General features: G+C 58.3%; 1 protein-coding gene across 1 annotated transcript in view; it reads right to left on the reverse strand.

Moving 5' to 3' along the window:
* Window positions 1-20,503, reverse strand: part of SRCIN1 (SRC kinase signaling inhibitor 1) — a 67,298-nt gene that overhangs the window by 15,958 nt on the left and 30,837 nt on the right. The window contains exons 4-12 of the mRNA XM_044921632.1: window positions 14,580-14,603; window positions 10,803-10,998; window positions 10,023-10,221; window positions 9,525-9,618; window positions 8,136-9,010; window positions 6,969-7,061; window positions 6,674-6,717; window positions 6,169-6,356; window positions 4,830-5,005 (exon numbers count right to left, since the gene is read on the reverse strand). Coding sequence (XP_044777567.1) covers window positions 4,830-5,005; window positions 6,169-6,356; window positions 6,674-6,717; window positions 6,969-7,061; window positions 8,136-9,010; window positions 9,525-9,618; window positions 10,023-10,221; window positions 10,803-10,998; window positions 14,580-14,603 — 1,889 coding nt within the window. The remainder of the gene's footprint in view (window positions 1-4,829; window positions 5,006-6,168; window positions 6,357-6,673; window positions 6,718-6,968; window positions 7,062-8,135; window positions 9,011-9,524; window positions 9,619-10,022; window positions 10,222-10,802; window positions 10,999-14,579; window positions 14,604-20,503) is intronic.

Here is a 20,503-nt window from a genome sequence, read left to right on the forward strand (position 1 = left end):
AGAGATCTTGGACAAGTTACCTACTATGTTCGGGCTGCAACCTCATCCAAAAAATGGGGGTAGTAAGAGTTCTTCCCTCCAGGGGTCATTGCGAAGATTAAATGAGCCAATGCAGGGGTGGCTGGGTGGCTCAGATGGGTAAGTGGTTAAGCATCTGCCTTTGGCTCAGGTCATGATCCCAGGGTTCTGCGGTTGAGCCCTGAGTTGGGCTCCCTACTCAGCCGGGAGCCTGCTTCTCCCTCCCTGTGCCCCTCCCCCTGATCATGCTCTCTCTCTCTCAAATAAATAAATAAAATCTTAAAACAAATAAGTGAGCCAGTGCAAATGGGAAAAGGGTGGTAAAGGGTCAGTCCCTGGGGGCTGCTCTTAGTTTCCCTCCAGCCACATCCCCTGTCCTCATCCGGCTTGCTTTTGTTCAGAACTGTCCACAACTTCTCCAAGGTCCTTGTATGTGCTGCCCTCTCTGGGCCTTTATAATGCCATTTCCTCTGCCTAGAACACTCCGCTCACACACACACACACACACACACACACACACACACTCACACGCATGCACACATACCCACACATGTGTGACTAATCCCCACTCCTCCCTCAGGTCTCAATGGGAACTGCTCCCCCACTCCCTACACTCGGGGTTGGGGGTCTGCTTCCTGCCTCACAAACCCTCAGAGCTCTTGCAAGCTGGGCTGTGTAGCTCCTGGCAGGCAGGGACCATGTCTTCTGGATTCGTCTCCAAGTGCCAGCATCTGGCCCGTTGCCTGGAGCAGAGTAGATGTCTGGTAAATAATTGTGGAATGAATGGATAAGTGAAAGAAGGGACTGCAGCCCTGGCAGGTCACCTCGATTCTGTGACTTGAGTCACTGACATCCCTGACCTACATGCAGGACTTTACATACATCCTTGTCACATCCCATCTGCTGGATTTCAGCTCAATAATCCAGGTGGAAACAACTTTCGGCTCACAGTTCTACCATCCAACAGACTTGCTCCCCCTCAAAGCGCTGTGTCACTAGCAAATTTTATCAGCATGCCTATACATCTTCATCCAACTAGTGGATGAAAAGACCACACTGGGGGCACCTGCGTGGCTCAGTCGTTAAGCGTCTGCCTTCGGCTCAGGTCATGATCCCAGGGTCCTGGGATCGAGCCCCGCATCGGGCTCCCTGCTCAGCTGGGAGTCTGCTTCTCCCTCTCCCTCTCCCCCTGCTTGTGTTCCCTCTTTCGCTGTGTCTCTCTCTGTCAAATAAATAAATAAAAATTAAAAAAAAAAAGAAAGAAAGAAAAGACCACACTGGAGCAAAGACAAAATCTTGTGACTCAGCACTGCCATCTGAAGCGCTCTCTTGTACTGAGCACTTACTGTACACCAGGTGCCATGGGCAGCCCTCCACTTTCATTACCTTATTCAATCCTCACCAACAGTCCTGGGCGTGGAAGCCATTAGTACCTCCCGCTTACACACAAACCGGAGCTCAGACACCAGACTACATTTCCCAGCGTCCCTTGCGGTTAGAAATGGCCACGACTCAGGTCCAGCCAATGCAATAGGAGTTGAAGAGGAACATGCTGCTTCCAGGCCGTCCCATAAAAACCTCCCACGGAAGCTCCTCCATGCTCTTTTCCCCTTCCTATGGGTTGAAAGGCAACAACCCTGTGCATGATTTGGAAGGCACATATTGAAGATGGCCAAACCTCCATTAGCCTAGGTCCCTGAATGGTTGCATGGAGGAGGGTCATTCACTAACCCACCCAGTACTGTTCCGTGAGAAAAAAAAGGATAGGTCCGTTACTTTTGAACCGTTATATGATTTGTTATAGCAGTTACCCTAACTAATACAATGAGATCTGGCATTAAAAAGAAAAAAAAAAAAAGAGGCTCAGAGAGATGAAGTGGCTTGTTGAAGGTTATACAACTATTTTGTGGCAAAGCAGAATCTACTCATGTCTGACTTCAGCCATTGGATCATGCCATACCCATCCCTGTCCTGCCCAGCCCATGCTCTGCCACGTGGGAAAGAACCACTGTTCTTCCCTGCTGTGTGTGACACCTGGCTGGCTCAGGGTGTGCCGGTTTTGTAAAATGGTCACTCCTGAACATCACTCTGAGGGGGAAGAGAGACTCTCATTTAAAGGAGGACTCAGGTAAGCCTTTGGGAGGACACAACAGTGCAACTCTCGGGCAGGACTAGGTCCTCCTCAGTCTCAATTAGCACCTCGATTTTCTGATCAAGAAACCTGCCAAAATTTGGGGAGGGTTGATTTGGAAAGCCTCTGCAAATGAGCCCCAGACTGGTCCAAGTCTAGTCACCATTAGCAGAAAGTGGCTGGGCTTTCCCCGACCCAGGTTCAGTCCTGGAGGGGTGGAGAGCACAGGGTCAGGACAGAGCCAGCTCTATAATTTATGGGGCCCAATGAAAAATGAAGATTTTGCCCCTTAAAAAATTATTAAGAATTTCAAGATAAGGATGCCTGGATGGCTCAGTCGTTAAGCGTCTGCCTTTGGCTCAGGTCATGATCCCAGGGGCCTGGGATCGAGTCCCAAATCGGGTTCCCTGCTCAGCCGGGAGTCTGCTTCTCCCTTCTCCCTCTGTCACTCCCTCTGCTTGTGCTCTCTGTCTCTGTATCTCTCTCTCTGACAAATAAATAAATAAAATCTTAAAAAAAAAAGAATTTCAAGATAACAACAGCAGAGCATGGAGCCATTAGGAGCATGGGGACCTGTGTAGCAGGCCTACAAAGCCTGTGCTGGCTTAGTCCAAGTCAGGCTCCAGAGGCCAAAAGTTCTCAAGTCAGCAGAGGGTACCCCTCAGAGCAATGTCTAGACAGAGCTCAAGTGCTTGGCTAGAAAAACAGGTGAGAGAGCCATGCTGAGTGAAGCATGGGATTGGCTTTAACTTCCAGCAAGATGCTGGGGCAAGAGGAAGGGGCAGAGCAAAGCATACAGGAGCTGCAGCCAGAGCAGGGATAAGGATGGGCCTGCTGGTCAACCTAATGCCCGGGGAGGCTATGGGAGCTGGCAGGGAGGGCTCTCATAGCCAAGCCAGAGCCACTGCAGGGCTGATGTCCAGCCCAGCCCAGGCCGCCCCCCCCCAAAAAAGCAGGAACCCCCTTCAAAGTGCATGGAGAATCCTACCAGAAGCAATGGATCAGCCCCCAAGCCCTCTCAAGTGAGCAGCTTGAACAGGGGGTTTGACAACAGGACAGAGGGTAGGGAGTCTGTGTGCTTCCGGAGAACTGAAGCCCCCGGGGAGGCGGAGGACCAGACGCGCCTGTGACAGAAGATTAAATCTGTCCTTTCATCTCTTCTGCCTCTGTGCTTTTATATTTTCTTTTATTTTCCTTTAATGTCTCAGGAAAGTTCCTTTTAAAAATCCCAACCCAGCTCCTCTGTACTGAGTGAAAAGGGGCAAGGAGAGGACAGAAAGGTTGGGTAAATGGAATTCTCTGGGTGAGGGGGGGTGACTGCTGCCAGTCTACTTGGAGATCTGACTGAGGTTGTCACTAAGCTTTCACACCTGAAATGATGGGGTGGCTGCCGCCAGCTTATTTCCAAGTGAGAGGGTCCCTTACTTCATCTCAGCCACAAGGGCTCATGGGACTCTTTGCTTTCCACCCCACTGAAGTACACAGGCTGTGTGGGCCCAAGGCTGAGAAGTAGGGACCGTTCTCAAGGAGCCCCTTTTGCAAGCTGGGCTCTTCTGAGAAGCCTCTCCTGGCTCCCCAAGTCATTGGCCAGTAGAACCCAAACCCTCCCTGGAGAGAACTGCAAAAATCTCAACACCAGGGCGCCTGGGTGGCTCAGTTGGTTAAGCGACTGCTTTCGGCTCAGGTCATGATCCTGGAGTCCCGGGATCGAGTCCCGCATCGGGCTCCCTGCTCGGCAGGGAGCCTGCTTCTCCCTCTGACCCTCACCCCTCTCATGTGCTCTCTCTCTCTCATTCTCTCTGTCTCAAATAAATAAATAAAATCTTTAAAAAAAAAAAAATCTCAACACTGGGCACAGATAAGGAAGCTGAAGCACAGAGGAGGACAGAAACTGCCCTGATCACATAGTCTCTCAATGCTGGAGCTGGACCTCGGGTCCGTTTGTGCCCTGTGCCACCAAGAGGGAGGCCAGAGAAAGGAGCAGACCCCAGTGACTGACAAGAGAAGGCTGCTGTGGGGTGGGGGTGCTCACTCAGTGGATGGACAGCAAAAGGCAGCTTCTCCCTTCAACAGTGCCAGACAATGGGATCTTGGCCAGACAGCCATTTGCTAAATTTGGATCAGAGGACTGTCTCCCGTTAACCCTTCCATGTCTAAGCATTTGGGAGCTGGGTGTTCTCTATTCCTCACTCCTCCTGAAAAAGCTAGAGCTTTGTTTTAGCAGCACCAGGCCGGGAGGAAGGTTTTCCTTGGCGATACCTGGTCTCAAAGATCAGGGAATTGGAGTGGCGGCAGTTGCGGCTACCCAAGGGTCATTCTGTATAGGTCACGGCGCAGAATGAAAGCAGACAGAGGACAGAGTAGAATCCTGCAGCTGGCCACATGAAAGTAAGGCCGCGGGTCAGGGGGAAGCCAGACTGTGGACCATGAGGAAGCAAAAACACAGCAAAAACAGGGCATCAAGCCAGAAAAAGAAAATAAATCAGGAATTGTGCCAGATGGTCAAAGGTTTGTGGGTCACAGAGAAATCAAGCCACAGGGGAGAAGGAAATCAGGCTTCAGACCAGACCAACGTCACCTGTCATTCAGAAGGAAGGGAGCTGCGCCTCCCAGGGAAACCAGGTTGCGGCCGAGGCCGCTCCCCCGGCCCTCCCTCCTCCGCCCGGGAGCCCAGCCTCACTTGAGCTGCTGGGTAATGAGCTCCTCGTCGTTGAGATAGCGCAGCCGCTCCTCCTCCACCAGGGTGCGCTGCCGCTGCAGCGGGTCCTCCTGCCGCCGCGCCGCCTCCGACACGCGCATGCTCAGCTCCGCCTCTGTGCCTTTCAGCAGCGCGCGCAGCGACTCCAGGTTTTGAAGCTGCGGGACGCAGAGGGACCGATGGACCGGAGTGGGAGGGGATGGAAGTACTCGGCAGGGGAAGAGCCGGGGGTGGGGGGTGGGGGTGGAGGCGGGCAGAGGACAGCCCGCTGCTGGGCGGGCTCCACAGAAGAAGCGGCTGCTCGGCTGCGGCCGTGAGCAGCAGCGAAAGGGCGGGATGGGGGAAGCAGAGGCCCAGGGCTAAATTCTGGGGAAGAATAGAGGCAGGAGGAGAACGGCACGGGGATCGTGGAGGGAGAAGTGCTAAATTGGGGCATGCAGAACATGCGGCTGCGTGGCTGTGGCCGTGAGCAGCAGCAAAGGGCTGATGGACGGGGGCGGAGGACAAGGTTACGGGCTGCGGAAATAGAGAGGCAGGAGAACCAGATGGGCATATTTGGGGGGCAAGAGGTAGCCCTATGTAGGGCCGTGCCGACCTTGCGGCTGCAGGGCTGTGGCTTCGATGAAAGACTTGAGCCCTGGGGTTTGATAGAGCTTCCGTGGCTGGCGCAAGATTAATTTAACTTCTAAGGCCGAGTTGGGGCAATGACGGAGTGGGTGAGATCTTACCCGTTGCCCAGATGGCAACTCTCTGCCCCCTCTCCAGCCTGTCTCTGCTCATTATTCTCACCTGACGGGCCCCAAGGCCCTCTCGAGGAGCGGGCACAGCGATGCCAGGCTCCTGACTGGTGGGACCATCTGCCAGGCGGGGCAGAGCGGGGAAGACTGTGCGGACTCAGAAGGGGTAGTGGAGGGGATCTAGGGGGAGGGCTTCCGCCCAAGGGAGGGGAGGGGAGAAAGAATGCTGGGCAAGAAGGAATTGGGACTGCCCTGAGGGATACTGACAGGAGGAAGGGGCTTAGTGGGGTGGACTGGGGCTCCAGGAGAAAGGTGAGTATTCAGGGAAGGGGAAAGAGGGCGTAGTGAGGGGAACAAGGGCGAGCGGTGGGGCTCGGTGAGGGAGCAGAGATTCAGCGAGCGAGCCGGAGCTTGAGGAAGGGTAAGGGGAGAAAGGGTTCGCAGAGGGGCCCAGTGAACCTCCGATGAGGGCGTAGGGCATGGGGCGAGACCTGTGGGAAGGGTTTTCAGCGCGAGTGGGTGGGGTCTGTCGGGGAGGGGCTTGAGGGGGCGGGCACGGGGCGAGGCCCCGGAGCCGGCGGTACCTGGAGCTTTCGCAATTGCTGAAGTTGGCTGCGCAGGTCGCTGGTGCTGTTCTGCAGGCCACGCAGGTGCAGCTGCATCTGCAAACGGCTGAGGGCCGTGGGCTGCCCCGCAGGAGTGCTGCCGGCCGAGGGCGGGGGAGGGCCGGACACTGGGGTGGCGCCGCTGCTCCGGCTGCCTGACCCACAGGCTGCAGAGAGGGACCACGAGGATGGAAGAAAGGCAACAAACCTTGAGCCTGCAAGGGGCCAGGACAAGGCCCTTCCCACCCCTGATCCTCACAGTAGCCAGAGAAGCATGTGGCTCTGACCCCCTGCCCCAACTAGTGGGTCAGCCCTTCTGTGAGGAGCAAAGCACCAGGGCAAAGCCATCTTGGGCTAAGGTGACTGCTCATTGATCCACCGAAGCCCAGTGATGTAGCTGATGGTTTAATCCCCACTTTACAGATTAGGAATCTGAGGCTCAGAGAAAGCAAGTATGGGGCGGGGGGGGCAAGGGGCCACTCACGTGCTGAGGGGGTGCCTGCTCCATTGGAGCCTTCAATCTTCTCGCTGTGGCACAGGGGAAAAAGGGCCATCAGAGGGTCCAGCCTGACCCCAGACCGTCAAAGCTGAGTGAGACTTTAACAAAATCGCCTCCAGTCCCCTGATGTCAGGATAGAGTCCCAGAGAAGGAAAAGGGCTCACCCAGAGTCACACACTGCGACATTGGCAGAGCTGGTCCTAGCACTGCTGCTGCCCACTTTCCCTTCCTCTTGCCCCAACCATAAGCCCTGGCAGTGGTGTTTAAAGAAGAACCTTACCTGGGGGTCTCAGGCTCCGAGCCTCGTAGTAGGGCGCTCTGTACCAGGCCTGTGAGGCTGGCAATCTGCTTCTCCATGGCCTCCATGCGCTCCCTGGAGAGGGTGGTGGCTCTGAGCAATCCCTTCTCTGGGCTTGGGGTCCCTCTTGCCCAGGCCCTCATTCTTAAGATTGATAATTAGAGGAAATACCATTCCCTCCCCAGCCACCAGCACACAGACAATGCCAAAGGTTCAGGCCCACAGTCCCCCACCTAACATCGGTAAGGCCCCTTTCCATCTGACAGTCACCCCCTCCCTTGCCAGCCCCATCTCTCACTACTGGCTCTCTAATGGGCCCCACTACCAGGCCTCTCTGTGCCCTTTCCTGACATGCCCTCCTCCCTACGTCCTCCCTGAAGCCATCCCAGAGCCCCAGCAGCTTTAAGGAGTCCCTCCTCCCACACCACGTATATACCCTCCCAAGGGAAGTACAAGTATTTTTTAATGTGTCACCCCCACTAGACAAGGCAGGAACCAGGCTTGCCCAGCTCGGCATCCGCAGTGCCCCAGCGCAGTGCCTGGCACACAAGCCACAAGACAGCTGTGTGAATGTGAATTGCTTCTCCTTATCTCTTGGCAACACTGCCTGAGGATAGAAGGGGATGGGTCAATGCTCTGGTACCTCCTCCAGCCCTGCACCCTTAGGATGGAGCTGAATAATGGGCAAGGGTTCCCCAGCTTGGAGGCTACCTAAAGGAATACCTCTCTGCCCATCCCTATTTCTGAGCAGCACCCCCTCCCCAGTGGACTTCAGCGGACCGTGTGCTGGACAGCTCTCAGGGCTGCAAACTGAGCAGGAAAGGCACTAGAATGCTGGTTCAGCCTCAGTTTTTGTTGCGGAAACTGAGGTTCAGGGAACGGATGCAAACCCAGGTTTCCAGAGACCTTGTCTGAGGCCCTTTCATCTAACCCCAAGATCTTGCAGAAGGAAGGAAAATGGCCTGTCCATCTCTCCAGTGACTTTCCTGCCACAGCCAAATAACTCCCGTGAACCCTCAAGACTACTCCGGGTCTACAAAGGACTCTGGGGCCTCACAGTCCAGGACACAATCCTGCCACAGGCTCTGCCGTTGTCCCCTCATTCCATCCCACCCCTAAGAGCCCCGAGGCCTCGTGAGCGTCCCTCACCTGGTCTCCGTGTCCTTGGCTGGCACCGGCGGCCCAAACCCAAGGAGCGGGCGCTCCCCAGGCCCGGGGAAGAGCTCGGGAGGGGGAGCTCCGGCCGTCGAGGAGCCCCCCGTGCTGCGGGTCTTGCCTCCGGGGCTCTCTGCGAAGACCGACGAGGAGCCCGAGTCTTTGCGGAAAGACTGGCGCACCGGCGAGCCGCGGCTGGGCGGCCCCGAGTAGGGGCTGTGCGGAGGCTGGGGGCCTCCGGGGGGCGCCGCCACATCGGCCAGCTTCTGCGGCGACGAGGGCGGCAGGCGGAAGCCGTAGCCGTCGCCGTAGAGAGGGCCACCGCCCGCCGCCTTGTAGAGCGAGTCCTCCAGGTCGGACTGCAGCGCGGCGGCCGAATAGGTGCTGAGCGAGCGCACCGAGCCGCGCTTGTAGAGGCCGCTGGCCCCCGGGTAGGCGAACGGGTCGCCGGCTGCCGCGGCCAGGCTCAGGCGGCCCTCGTGGAGCAACCCGTAGGGGTCGGCGTACAGGCCCTCGCCCTTCACCAGCACCATGCCGCCCGCCTTGCCTGCCAGGTCCTCGTCCGGCTTCACGTCGCGCCGCTCCAGGATGGCGCTGGGGCTGGGGCTGACGCCCTGGGCGGCTGGGGCGCCCCCCAGCCGCTCGGCCGCGTGGTGCACCGGGCTGCCAGCGTAGGAGGGCGGGCGCCCCCCGGCGTAGGAGAGGCGCGAGCGCGACGGCGAGCCCGACTGCAGCCCTGACGGCAGCCCCGACGGCAGCCCCGACGGCAGCCCCGGGGGCGGAGAGCTGGACGCCAGGTGCGGCGCCGGCGACAGGTTGTTGAGACGCCGTGTGGGCGACGACTCCCGCGAGGCATACACCATCTCTCTCTGCACAGAAGACAGTCCCAGAACCCCACAGGGCTAGTCACAAAGGGGATCCCTTGCGCCTTGCATAAGGAGACAGCATCTTCCCCCTGATGCTTAGGAAGTCCCTTCTGTCCTCTGCCTTCCCTCGCTCCCGCTGTATTTGGGCCCCTTTCCCATCAGGGCTCCCAGCATGGAGGAAGAAGTGGCAGATGGAGAGGCACTAGAGGGGCAACCTGCGGCCCACCCTGTGGTGAGGGTTGGGGAAGCAAGAAGGGAAGCAGTAGTTTCTGATAGAGGCCCCCTACAATACCTAGAGGCCTGTTGGAAAAAATCCTGAATGGAGAGGAGGGGGGCATGGCAGATGAGGGGAAGGACCCTTCCATGACCACAATTAGTGGAAGCCACCCTCTGCTTCCGCCTCTATGTTCCCTTCTCCAAAAACTGGCCCTCATCCCTGTTGACAAGTAACTAGACTCTGTGCTCCTGGACCCCGTCTGCCCAGCCTCCCCAGTGCCCTGGGGATCCCCAGCCATACCCGGAGGTCCCCGTTGGTAAGGTGTGAGCCAGGGAAAGCGGCGTAAAGTGGCTCCTTCCTATAGATCTTGATAATACTTCGGTCCTGGATGTCCCTGGGGGGAAGGGGAAGGTGCAACGGGTCACCATCCCTCAGCCCTGCGATAAGGAGGGGTAGCTACTACAGGAAGAGGGAAGAGGGGTGGCAAGAGGGGCCAAGAGCCCCAACCTCTTCCTAGCTTCTTGCTCAGTGCCTCAGACTGCCTGCCACCAACACACACTCCGCAGCCTCCACCCCGTCCAGCTAGTAGGCCCCGTTCGCCCTTCTCAGGTTAGCTCAAGCCAAAATGAGCCAGCAGGGGTGGATGATTTAGAGGGCACGGGGTGGGATGACCGAGGAAGGAGAGAAGGGCTGAGGTTGCGTCAGGAGGGGTCTGGGGAGGGAAAGAGCCGCGGAGTCGAGGCCCCGGCAGAGGAGGAGCCTGGGGAAGCCCACCCCTCCCTCCGGGGCCACGCCCACCGGACGTCCTCCAGCTCGTAGAAGACGTTGCGAGCCTCGTCCTTGATGAGGATGGCGGTGTTGGGCGACTTAAGCATGCCCATGGTGAGCTTCTGCGGGAACATGTGCGCAATGAGCGCGTGCAGCGTGTCCAGGCTGCTGACCTCGTGCGTGATGTGCACGCGCCGAGTCTCCTCCCCGAACTGCAGGAACAGCACCCCTGCGAAGGAGAGGCCACCTCCGCTGTCAGAACTACTGCCACCACCGCCACCACCACGCCGGCCGGGAGAGCGAGGGGGGCTCTCCGGGGCCGCGCTGGTCCTGCAGAGGCAGGGTCTGAGGCCCGACGCGGCCCCGGAGTGCAGGTGCACCCATGCACTCCTCATGCTGCCGGGCGGGTAGGAGCCTGGGCGAGGAAAGGGAATTGGGGGCAGGAGCAGGTACGGCAGACTCCGGCAGACACAGAGGGAGTCGCTGCTGAGGGGGAGAGAGGTGAGCAAGAGGGGGATGAAGGAAAGGGGGGGCTGCTGAAAGGGGTGGGGGAGAGAGGAGGCTGGGAGAGAAAAGGATGGGGCAGGGGCTGCTAAGGGAGGGGGGGAAGGGGTGGGGGAGAAGCTGAGGAGGGAAAGGCCCCAAAGGGAGGAGACTGCTGAGGGGCAGGGAGGTGGGACCGTGGGGAAGGGAGCCAGGGGTTTGGTCAAGGAGAGCTGGAGTGGTGAAGGGGGTGAAAAGGGCTGTAGGGTGAGCAAGGCAGAGGGAGGAGCCAGTGGCCAGGAGGAGGGTGGGCCGGGCCAGCAGTACCTGGCGAGCGCAGCTTGGTCTGGCTGGCAGAGCGGGAGAGGGGCAGGCTCTGTCGGAAGCGGTTCATCCTACTGAAGCCCAGGGGCAGCTCCGCCTCCGACATGGTCTCCAGCGACTCAGCAGAGGCGTATGACAGCTTGGCTGCCTGGTCTGCCAGCCCGGGCTGGGCTCCCTGAGTGTGGCGCGAGCTGCGGGTCTGCAGGGGCAGGGCAGGATGAGAGGAATCAAACACGAGCCCCTTGGCTCTGCCCATGTCCCCCATCCAGGCCCGGGGAGCCCCTGCCAGCCAGTGAAACACACACACACACACACACACACACACACAAGGGTCTCCTGCATTCCGACTCGCTGTGTGGCTACAGGAGAGTTCCCCAACCCCCTAGGGCCTTGGCCTCTCTGGGACACCCAGCAGGTAAGCAGTGGGCAAAGGACTCAGGCACTCTGGGAAGCCAGACAAGAAACCATCTGAGCGGGAGCCAGGGCACGCCTGCTATTTTAAGCTTCCAAAGAACAACAACAACACAAATTTGTCACTGAGGTGAGCAGCAGAATCATTGAGCAAATTGGGGCATTAGTTCCAGACATTAATTAAGCGGCGGGTTTGTGAGCGGTGAATTTATCCTTCCTGGAGTTCAGAGGTTTGGGTGGGGGCAGGAAGCAGGCCCAGGGAGGAAGCAAAGAGAACTAGGGGCCCCAGGTTCCCAGCTCTGGGAGGTATGGGTCCTCAGAGAGGAGCACAATGTCCTTGACTTAGGGTGCCTGGGAGAATCATCCCGAAGCTAGTTTCAAACAGACTCTGCCTGCTACATGCAATGCACATGCTAAGCCTGGTATGATCCACCTGAGCACACAACGTATGTGCCTGACCTCAGCCCCTCCCCACAGGGCACGTGCTGCCACACAGCCAACCAGCCTGGCTTGCCTCCTAGAAAGGCCTCCCCCGGGACCCAGCATGGCAGCCCCTTGCCCTGAAGGTAGTATCTGGCTGGGGCTAGGGAAGGGTGTCACCCAGTGACTGTCCCCTGCCCCAGGGACAGCTTGATCACTCTCTCCTTGAGGGGGGGGGTCGCCATGTAAGAGCCTACATGGCTCTTTTGGCTGAAGGCTGGGGCTGTCACTCAGCACCACAGTTCCTGCCATTCTGCCCCAGCCCCTTCCCTTAAACTCGGGTGCGTCAGAAACTTTTATTCAAGGGAGAAGATAATAAGTCAGATCTGTGTTATGTACATTCCATGTTATGTACAATAGATATTTATATGGATTATATATACATATATTATCAAGAAAAAAAATCATGTTGCCTAATTGTACTTTTCTATAAAATAAGTTGCCTATTTTTAACAACAAATGACTCAAAACTATTAACATTGATTAAGTCGGGGTTGAGACAGAGCTTTCTCTTTTATACATTTCTCTTCTGGGGGAATTTTGCACAATCAGAATATATTATTTTTATAATTAGAAAAAAAGTAAAAGTATCTCTATAAAGGAATCAGCGCCCTCCTTCTCCAAATCCTGATTAGCTCCTAATTACTCTCCATCTTCATATTAACTCAATTCAATGTTCCAGTTGGATGAGCACTCTGGAAAAGAGAGAGCATCTTCCTCTGATGGGCAATGTGCCCAGCTGTCCCCAGCGTGGTCTCCAAGGCTTGGGGATGCAGAAGGTCAGATTTAGAGACCTCAGGGGGTGTCCAGTCTCCAGCACAATGCCTTGACCAGTGAGTGGGAATGGGTCTGGGGAGGAGGGAGACAGCGTAGGAACGAGACCCACATGGGGGGTGCCTGTGCCCAGACTCTGGACCCTGTAGACTTTGCTGTAGACTGATCACCAGGGCCAGCCTCTTTCACCCTCAGCCCTGGAGCAGTGTGTCGAACCAGGTCTGGTCTGGTGGTCAATGAGGTTGCCAGGCAACTGGAAGGCCAGTGGTTGCCAGGCTGATGTGGATGAGGGGCTACAGAATTCTGGCATGCTAGCCGGGAATGAAGGGGGTGGCCACAGAGCCGGGGGACACAAGTGAGGTGCCAGGAAGAAGATGGAACAGGGGCCAGAATGAAGTGGGGGCAGGGATCCTCAGGGCTGCTGACTGCAGAGAAGGCAAGACCCTGTCCAGGCCACCTCAGGGAGAAGAGATGCCCACATTCCCTGCCCCGATAGTTCTGCTCTCCATCCTGGCCCTCTGCACTCCTTTCCATTCTCACAGCCTTTGTAGAAAACCCCCTTGAGAAGAGAGAAAGCCCATTAGCACTTCTCTTCAGTCCTGGGCTGAGTCAACAGGGCAGAAAAAAGTGAGACATCCAGGACTTCCTGTCTACGAGGGAGATGGCAAGAGCATAAAACGGTAATCCAAGCAGAGCTCTCCAGAGCTAGGAGGGGGTTGCTGGGGGAGGCAGGGCACACCTGGCCCCGGAGGTATTCCAGCAAGGAGCCGATGACTGCTGGCCAGAGATCAGGCAGAGGGAACCTTGAGTGGGGACAGTCAGGCGAGGATCTGAGGTTCCCAAAGGCAGTCCACAGAATGGGACAGAATCACTTGGGAGCTTTTAAAAACATTCTTTCCAGAACCCCACATTCACTGAATCCAAATCTCTGGGGGGTTGGGGCCTGGGGTTCAAGATTTCTGACAAGTTCCCAAGGTGATTCTGATTTGGGAATCAAGTCAGCGGCTTCTAACAGCTACTGAGGTAAGCTACCAGGTAAGGCTCGCTATGAGCCAGGCACTGTGTTTAGGATGTGCAGTATCTCCTCTCTTCTATCTTTATAACAACTCTATGATGCAGATATTGTTCCATTTTACAGAGGAGAAACTGAGGCCCAGGGGATTATGCAATTTGCCCCAGGTCCCCCAGCTAGTTAGTAGCAGACTTGGAATTCACCACCAGGCTCTCAGCCCCATGAATCGAACCGTTACATTCTATTGCTTCCTCCAAAAATGTTGTGTGCCTGACGTCATGAGTTTATGATTCTGTGATTTCTCTGATGCAAGGACTTCTCTCTGGGAGCATGCTCGCAAATAAGATGCTTGGAGCAGGACGACACCTGGGGAGTTGGGGATGGATGCCTCCCACCCCCTGTCACGATGCCTGGGAGTTGGAGGGCCGGAGACTCTGGGACACAAGCGGCTCCGTTCTGGGCCTGGGTGCCAGAGACAGTGGAGGAGGCACCTGAGGGTGCTCCGCCAGGACTCAGCAGGATGCCCTTGGAGGGGGCAGAGAGCTCTCCCGCTGTGGATAGTCCAAACTGTCCAGGGGAGGCAGGAGGGCGCTCATCCCTGAGCTCAGCCCTCCACGTGGGCAACGGGTCTGGAGTGCAGGGCTGTGAGGTTCTTGCCTGGCACTGACCCCATAGTGCCAAGTAAGAAAGGGATGAGGGGCCCATCAGAGACACAAGACCTCGCTGGCAGATGAAGGCTGAGTCCAGAGAAGAGGGCCCTCCAGCAGATCATGGGGTTCAGGTCCCCGCCTCAGAGCCAGCAGTGTCTCGGCGGGGGGGGGAAATGTCAGGCAGCCTCCCTCATTCCAAAATGCCCCACCCAGCGTGGGAAAGCCTAAGTACCCCCAGCCCAGATCCCCCGCGGGGGTGGGCCAAACTCCCACTCTGGATCCACAAGCCCCTGGCAGGCGAGCCCAGACTCTCTCAAAGCAGCAGCCCCAGGCCCGCCGCCCCCACCAGAAGGTTCCGTGCAGACGCACACCCCTGCGCAAAGCATGTGCAGGGAGGGCCAGGGGCGGGAGAGCACATGCAGTTGTCACGGAAGCAGAAGAACACGCACTGACCTTGAAGCTCCAGTAGTTTGGCTGCTGATGGGAACAAGAGAAGACATGGTTACGCAGGGGGCTGGGAGGGGAGAGTAGGGGCGGAGGTGGGTTAGAGACCCTCTGAGTTCAGCCCTGGGACCAGGGCCCTCTGCCCTCCCAGGAACAAGAAAGAAACAGTGCCTGGTACATCCCGTCCTCTCCTGAGACCCAGGCCAGCCCTGGGCAGGCTCCAGGCTCACTGGCGGGGACAAGGGAGAGCCCTTCCAGATGTTCACAAGCCATGCATTCTAGTCACGGTAACTCAGAGAATCACGGGTAGGAAAGGTGCCGAAGACCATGATATAGGGAACCCATGAGACACAGGCAGAGATGAATCAGAGCTGCGGGGTCAGAGAAGTGGCATCTGGTTGCGATGGGCCAGGGGAAACTTCCCGGAAGAGGTGACATTTGAGCTGGGCCTTGAAAAATGGGCAGCTGGAGATTGGGAGGAAAGGTGTGCTGAGCAGGGGAGACGGTATGGGCAAGTGCCCAGGGGCAGGCAGGCAGAGAGTGTGTTGAGGGAATAGTCGCTAGTCCAGTCTGGCTGGGGAGCAGGGTCTGGGAAAGTAGCAGATTGGGCTGCAAAGAGGGGCTGGGGCCAGCTGAGTGGGCTTCGGTGGACAGGCAGAAAGCATCTGAGTGGAGCACAGTGGGGTCAGAACTGGAGTCCAGGGGGGTTGATATGACAGGGAGTGGAAGAGGGAGGCTGGCGGCCAAGGCCAGGGCGGGGAGGCCCGTGTACCACAATGGACTGGAATTACAGAGCCCAGTGGACAGGTACCAGTTGCTTCACAGTACTGGGCAATGAATGGGGAGCCAAGGGAAGCAAGAGGAGCTGTAAAGACTGGGAATGTGGGCAATGTCCTAGAGCCAGACAGAGAGAGAGGAAGACTCCTTGTACCCCCAGAGTAGGGGACTTCAGGTTCCTCCTCATTCACAATAACCTAGGGTCACCCTGTCTTCCCGAGAGACCAGAAGGCCCTTGCAGATGGCTAAGGACAAGGAAGGAGGCCCAGAGGCTGGGCTGGTTCTTGGCAAAGCCGAGGGCACCCTGCTGACCGGTGCCTGCCTCAGCAGGAAGACAGAGGCAGCAGATGGCCTGGCACTGGGGTGCCTGGCACAAGCAGACAAAATTCTCCCAGGCCTCAGAGCCACTGGCAGAGAAGAGGGACGCTGAGGGTCCCTGATAGGGGAAGGACATCACAGAGGGGTATCCTGTGCCACCTGAATGCTTTCATGGCAGAGAGGAGTTGGACAGGGGCTGAGTTGAGGGGCCCTGCTGGGATGGAGGCTTTACTTGAGTTAGACCATTAGGGTGGAGGTGATGCCAGGTTTGGGCTGGGATGAAGAGGTTGGCTCACCAGGGCCTTCCCCATCTGAGCTACAATTCTCACCTCCTCCCCCACTCCCTGCTCCCCCCCCCCCCCCCGCCGCCATTGGCTCCAAAAGACACAAAAGATAGTCACATGCCAAGCAAGGGAAGGGGACAACAACATCTGTACCCCAGCCAATGCCTAGAACAATCTGTGGACACATGCCACCCCCATGGGTGCCAGGGGATGCCCACAGGGGCCGAGAGGAGGGGAGGCAAGAGGCTGGAGTAGCGGGCCCTAGTCACAGCTGTCTGTGGCCTTGGGACGGGGAGGGGGAGCAGAAGGAGTGGACACGCGGGTGGGGGTGGGGGCCAACAGAGCCAGGCACAGGGCACGGGAAGGTTTCTGATGAGACTCGTGTCTGCAGCCCTGGCAGTGACGGCTGGCTCTGCAGAGAAGGCCGCTCCAGCACCCCGGAGCACGCAGGCCCCTCACCGAGCCGAGCGCAGACTCTCAGACACCCTCAGATAAGGACATCACCAGAGATACCACCCAGAGCGACAAAAACACACGCACAAAGGGACCCAAGCACTTGGAGAGAAGCCCTCCATGGTCAGAAACAACCCCAGAAACTCAGAGACAGAGAGTTTCATACAGAGACCAGCCCCGCTCATGCACGAACACGCATCCCCCACCGGACCCTGACTTGCTCACATACACTCCTACTCTGCTCACAGAAACGCAGGTACCATTCCCACACGCCCTAGCCTCCCCCAGAGTCACAGAAACCCATAGAGACATAGATCCCATTCACACATAGTACACACACACACACACACACACACACACACACACACACACCCCAGCTGCAGAAACACAAAACAGTACCCGCACAGTATACACACAAAGAGAAAGTCTCATCCCCCCTTCCCTCCACTAGCCAGGTCATAGTGCCTCTGGACATCTCAGCGGCAGCAACCGTCCCATGCCGATGATACCCCAGACATCAGGCGTTGGATAGGTTAACTCCTGATTCAAGAGGCAGAAGATCCCCCACCCCACCCAGCCCCCAGTGTCAATACATCGGACTCAGGATGTGCAGATGGCTGAAGCCACCGGGCCTCGGGGGCCTGGCCACAGCCACTCTAGCTGTGCCCTGAGCCTGGGCCTGCCTCCGACTTCCGAGGCTGGGCACATCCATGGGACGGTCAGCCCCGGAAGGAAGGGGTCACTAGCTGGGGACAGGGGAGAGGACTGGGTAGCCTCAGTGCCACCAGAAAGCCAGGCAAACCCCCCTAGAGGGTAACAGTGGAAGAGTAGCTGCATTTGTGCTTGACAAACGGGGTGAGGCTGAGATCAGACTTCTGAGACTTTGGGCTCTGGCCCGTAGAGCGCACTGAGTAGATCCTAGCCCCTCTGGCCTCTCTGGAAAGGGGGAGGAAAGATCTCCTTTTATGTTAGTCCCACCAGGAATAAGACACATAGTCTCCTGGCAACTCAGTGTCCTTGGGGGGGGGGGGGGGGGGGAGATGACAGTGTCGGGAGAAGTCATTAGGAATGCCATCCATCCTCTGTCTCTGTCTCTTTCTAGGGTGTTAAACCCAAGGGACAGCCTTGGGTCACTGAGAGCAGAGGGTTCCTCCCTGTTTGCTAAGATGAGGTTCTCCCCATCCAACCTCCTCACCCTTTTCCTGGTTGTCTGTTCCTCCTGTGTACCTAACAAAATGCCTGGGTATGTAGTAGGCCCTCAACAAATATTTGACCATGAATGAATGCAAAGAAAAATAGGCCCAGCCCATAGGAGGAGGGGTATGTCTCTGAATACTCTTCTCTGGCACGGCTCCCGCCATCCCCTGGCACCCAGCACCGCTCAGCCTTCTGGGCCTTTTCCCTGGGAGTTTCCCAGCACCAGAAACCCCCTGGAAGGAGGGCAAAGGGCAGGAAGGGCCCAAGAGAGGTCTGGCCCCTCACCCCCAGCAAACACCTCCGATACCCTCCCCCATACTCAGGGAGGGGTCTCCCCTTCCTAGAGGACCATGGGAACCTGGAAGAAAAGTTTGAATGGGAGAGCCCTTGCCAAGGGTAATCACTTGTAGGAAAGAGTCTTACAGGAGCAGGGGGACAAAATGAGAGGTGTTCTAAAGGATTCGAATAGGAAGCCAACCATTCACTCTCTAGGGACCAGGCTTTCAGAAATGAGGGAGTGGGAGCTTCCCAGAGACCCAAGAAAGCAAGGCCAGGGAGTCCTCAAACTCCCTGGTGAGAAGAGGAAATAGCATCTTCCCTCTGCGGCTGAGGAGTTAGCCCCCGCCCTTCCCCACCCTAAGCGCCCTTAGTGGGGTTCTTCCCTCCCCTTGCAGCTGATCCTTTTCTCCCCGACGAGCCCTGGGAGGGGCGGGGCTGTGCCCCCCCCCTCCGGGAATCCGAGCGCAGGCCAGCCGAGGTCTCTCCCCTCCTCCGGCAAACGTCCCCAGCTGGCTAGGTGAGTGGCGTGACCCCTCCTTGACCTCGAGCCCCGACGACGCATCCTCCAGGGAGGGAGGACCACCAAATCGGTCGCACCTCCGGCTCCTGAATCCCCCCGGCTCCGCGTGCCCCGGCGCACACACCCACCTCTCAACTCCTGTGAACACGCGTCCACGTAAACAGCCGCCCCCCCAGGCTGGGGCTACCTAACGTGCCCCCGCGTGGCCAGCCTCCCACCACGACGCACGTGCACGACCCTCCCCTCAGGGGTGCCCAGCGACACCCTCACCTCCTACCCCTCCCCAATGCAGAGCGCGTGGGGGGGGGCGCTGAGGGACCTGCGCGGCGCCGGGGGGCAAGGGCGCACCCCAAGAAGGTCACGACTTTCCGAGGTTGGGGGGGGGGGCGCCCGCCGCATTTTGGGGGGGCGGCCCACGCGGAAGGCGGCGAACGCGGTGGGGGGAGGGGAGGGGGCGTTTCTCGGGGACCGGGAACCGCAACGGCCCGCGCGCCTCCCACCCCGGGACCGCCCCTCCGAGCAGCGGAGAGGGCCCCCATCTCCGTGGCGGCGGCCCCGGCTCCCGCCGCCGCTCGTCCTTACCTGCGGCCACAGGTGTACGCGCGGGGGGCCCCCAGCCCCAGGTCCCGCGTCGGGCGGGAGAGGGAGGGCGGCCCCCTACTCCCACCCGCCCCGGCTCTCCCCTCCCCCGGCCGCCTCCGCAGCCGCCGCCGGTGCCCTTTGCTGCAGTGCGAGAGCCGCCGCCGCCGAGCCGGCCCGGGCCCCGGTCGCCCCGGTAACCGCGACTCCACCTGGCGCTGCGCGGCGCGCCGCCGAGCACATCCCCTCTCCGGCCCCCTCCCCCGGCGCGGCCCCGCCGGCGCAGCCCCGCCGAGGATCAGCGGAGGCTGGTGGCTGCGTCGCCGCGGTCACCCGATACGCCGGCCCGCCGCCCGGGACTCGGGTTGCAGAAGGAGGGGGGGAGGTTAGGCCGCCTGCTGGAAGCGGGGGGAGGGGCTGCGGCTTGGAATCTAGCCTCTGGTCCTCTCCCAGGGTCCTCTTCAGCCTCCCACTCCCAAAGGTCTGGCCTAGGCTGGGGGGTGGGGGGGAGGAGAGTGTCCTGTCTCCCGACCTGTCACCCTCCGAGATCATGGCCTCTCCCCATCAGGGTCTCAGGGGCCACCGCCCCCCTCCTCAGCTCTCCTGTGACTCAATTCCCAGCCAAGTCTGGGAGGCCTAGGATGCCTGAGCTTCCCTGATGGCCTCTGATCCTGCTCTGCTGTGCAACTCTCGCATTTGCTGACCCTCTCTGATCCTGCACTTTACATAAAGGAGCCTCAGACTCAGCCATGGAGAAGTGTGATAAGCACCAAGCAGCGAGTGATGACAAAATCCTATGAACGGCCACTTTCCGCTGTAATCACAAAGCCCTGGGGCCAGGGTCTCCTCACACTCATAAGGAATTTCTCCCAACAGGGCAAATCCCAGATGCAAACAGGCCTAGAGCCCCCATGACCTGGGACAACTGAGCTCACCAAGCTCATCCTCACGCCTTTCCGTCACCGCAACCATATCTAGTGCCAAGACACATCATCTGGAGAGGGCCTCCGTATGCCCCAGGCACATCACACCTGTCTGCTGCCCCATCACCATCCCCCTCACAGCCCTGTTTTGGTCTCCACGTGCACTTGGCCACTCAGGACAAGTCTGTCCCACTTGCCGTCCAGCCCTGGGGGGCAGACACATCTTTGTTCCCCAAAGTGCAGTCAAGACGGGGCTGAAAGCCAGGAAGGGAAGTGGGCGGAATGCCCTGTGGGTGATGCCAAGCGTGCCAATCTGTTGCCAGACTTGAGTTACGCTCCGCTAAAACGACCGTGCTCTGGAGCCTTGTCCTCTCCTAGGCTGTCACGTCTTTCCTTCTAATTCTCTTTGAAAAAGTCAAGCCTTGCCTGTCTCCAGGGGCAGGAGGGTGTGTGAGGAAGTGAAGCTGGTACCCATGCTACCCCTTGGATTCCCCGTTTCTACATCTCGTCTGCCTCCTACAGCTGGACACCCTCAATCCAAGGCCCCCCTCAGGGTCTGCCCCCTCCCCGGCTGCAACTCAGACTCCCTTTTCCTTCCTCCCT

Source organism: Neomonachus schauinslandi, chromosome 15 (assembly GCF_002201575.2).
Source record: "Neomonachus schauinslandi chromosome 15, ASM220157v2, whole genome shotgun sequence".
NCBI lineage: Eukaryota > Metazoa > Chordata > Mammalia > Carnivora > Phocidae > Neomonachus > Neomonachus schauinslandi.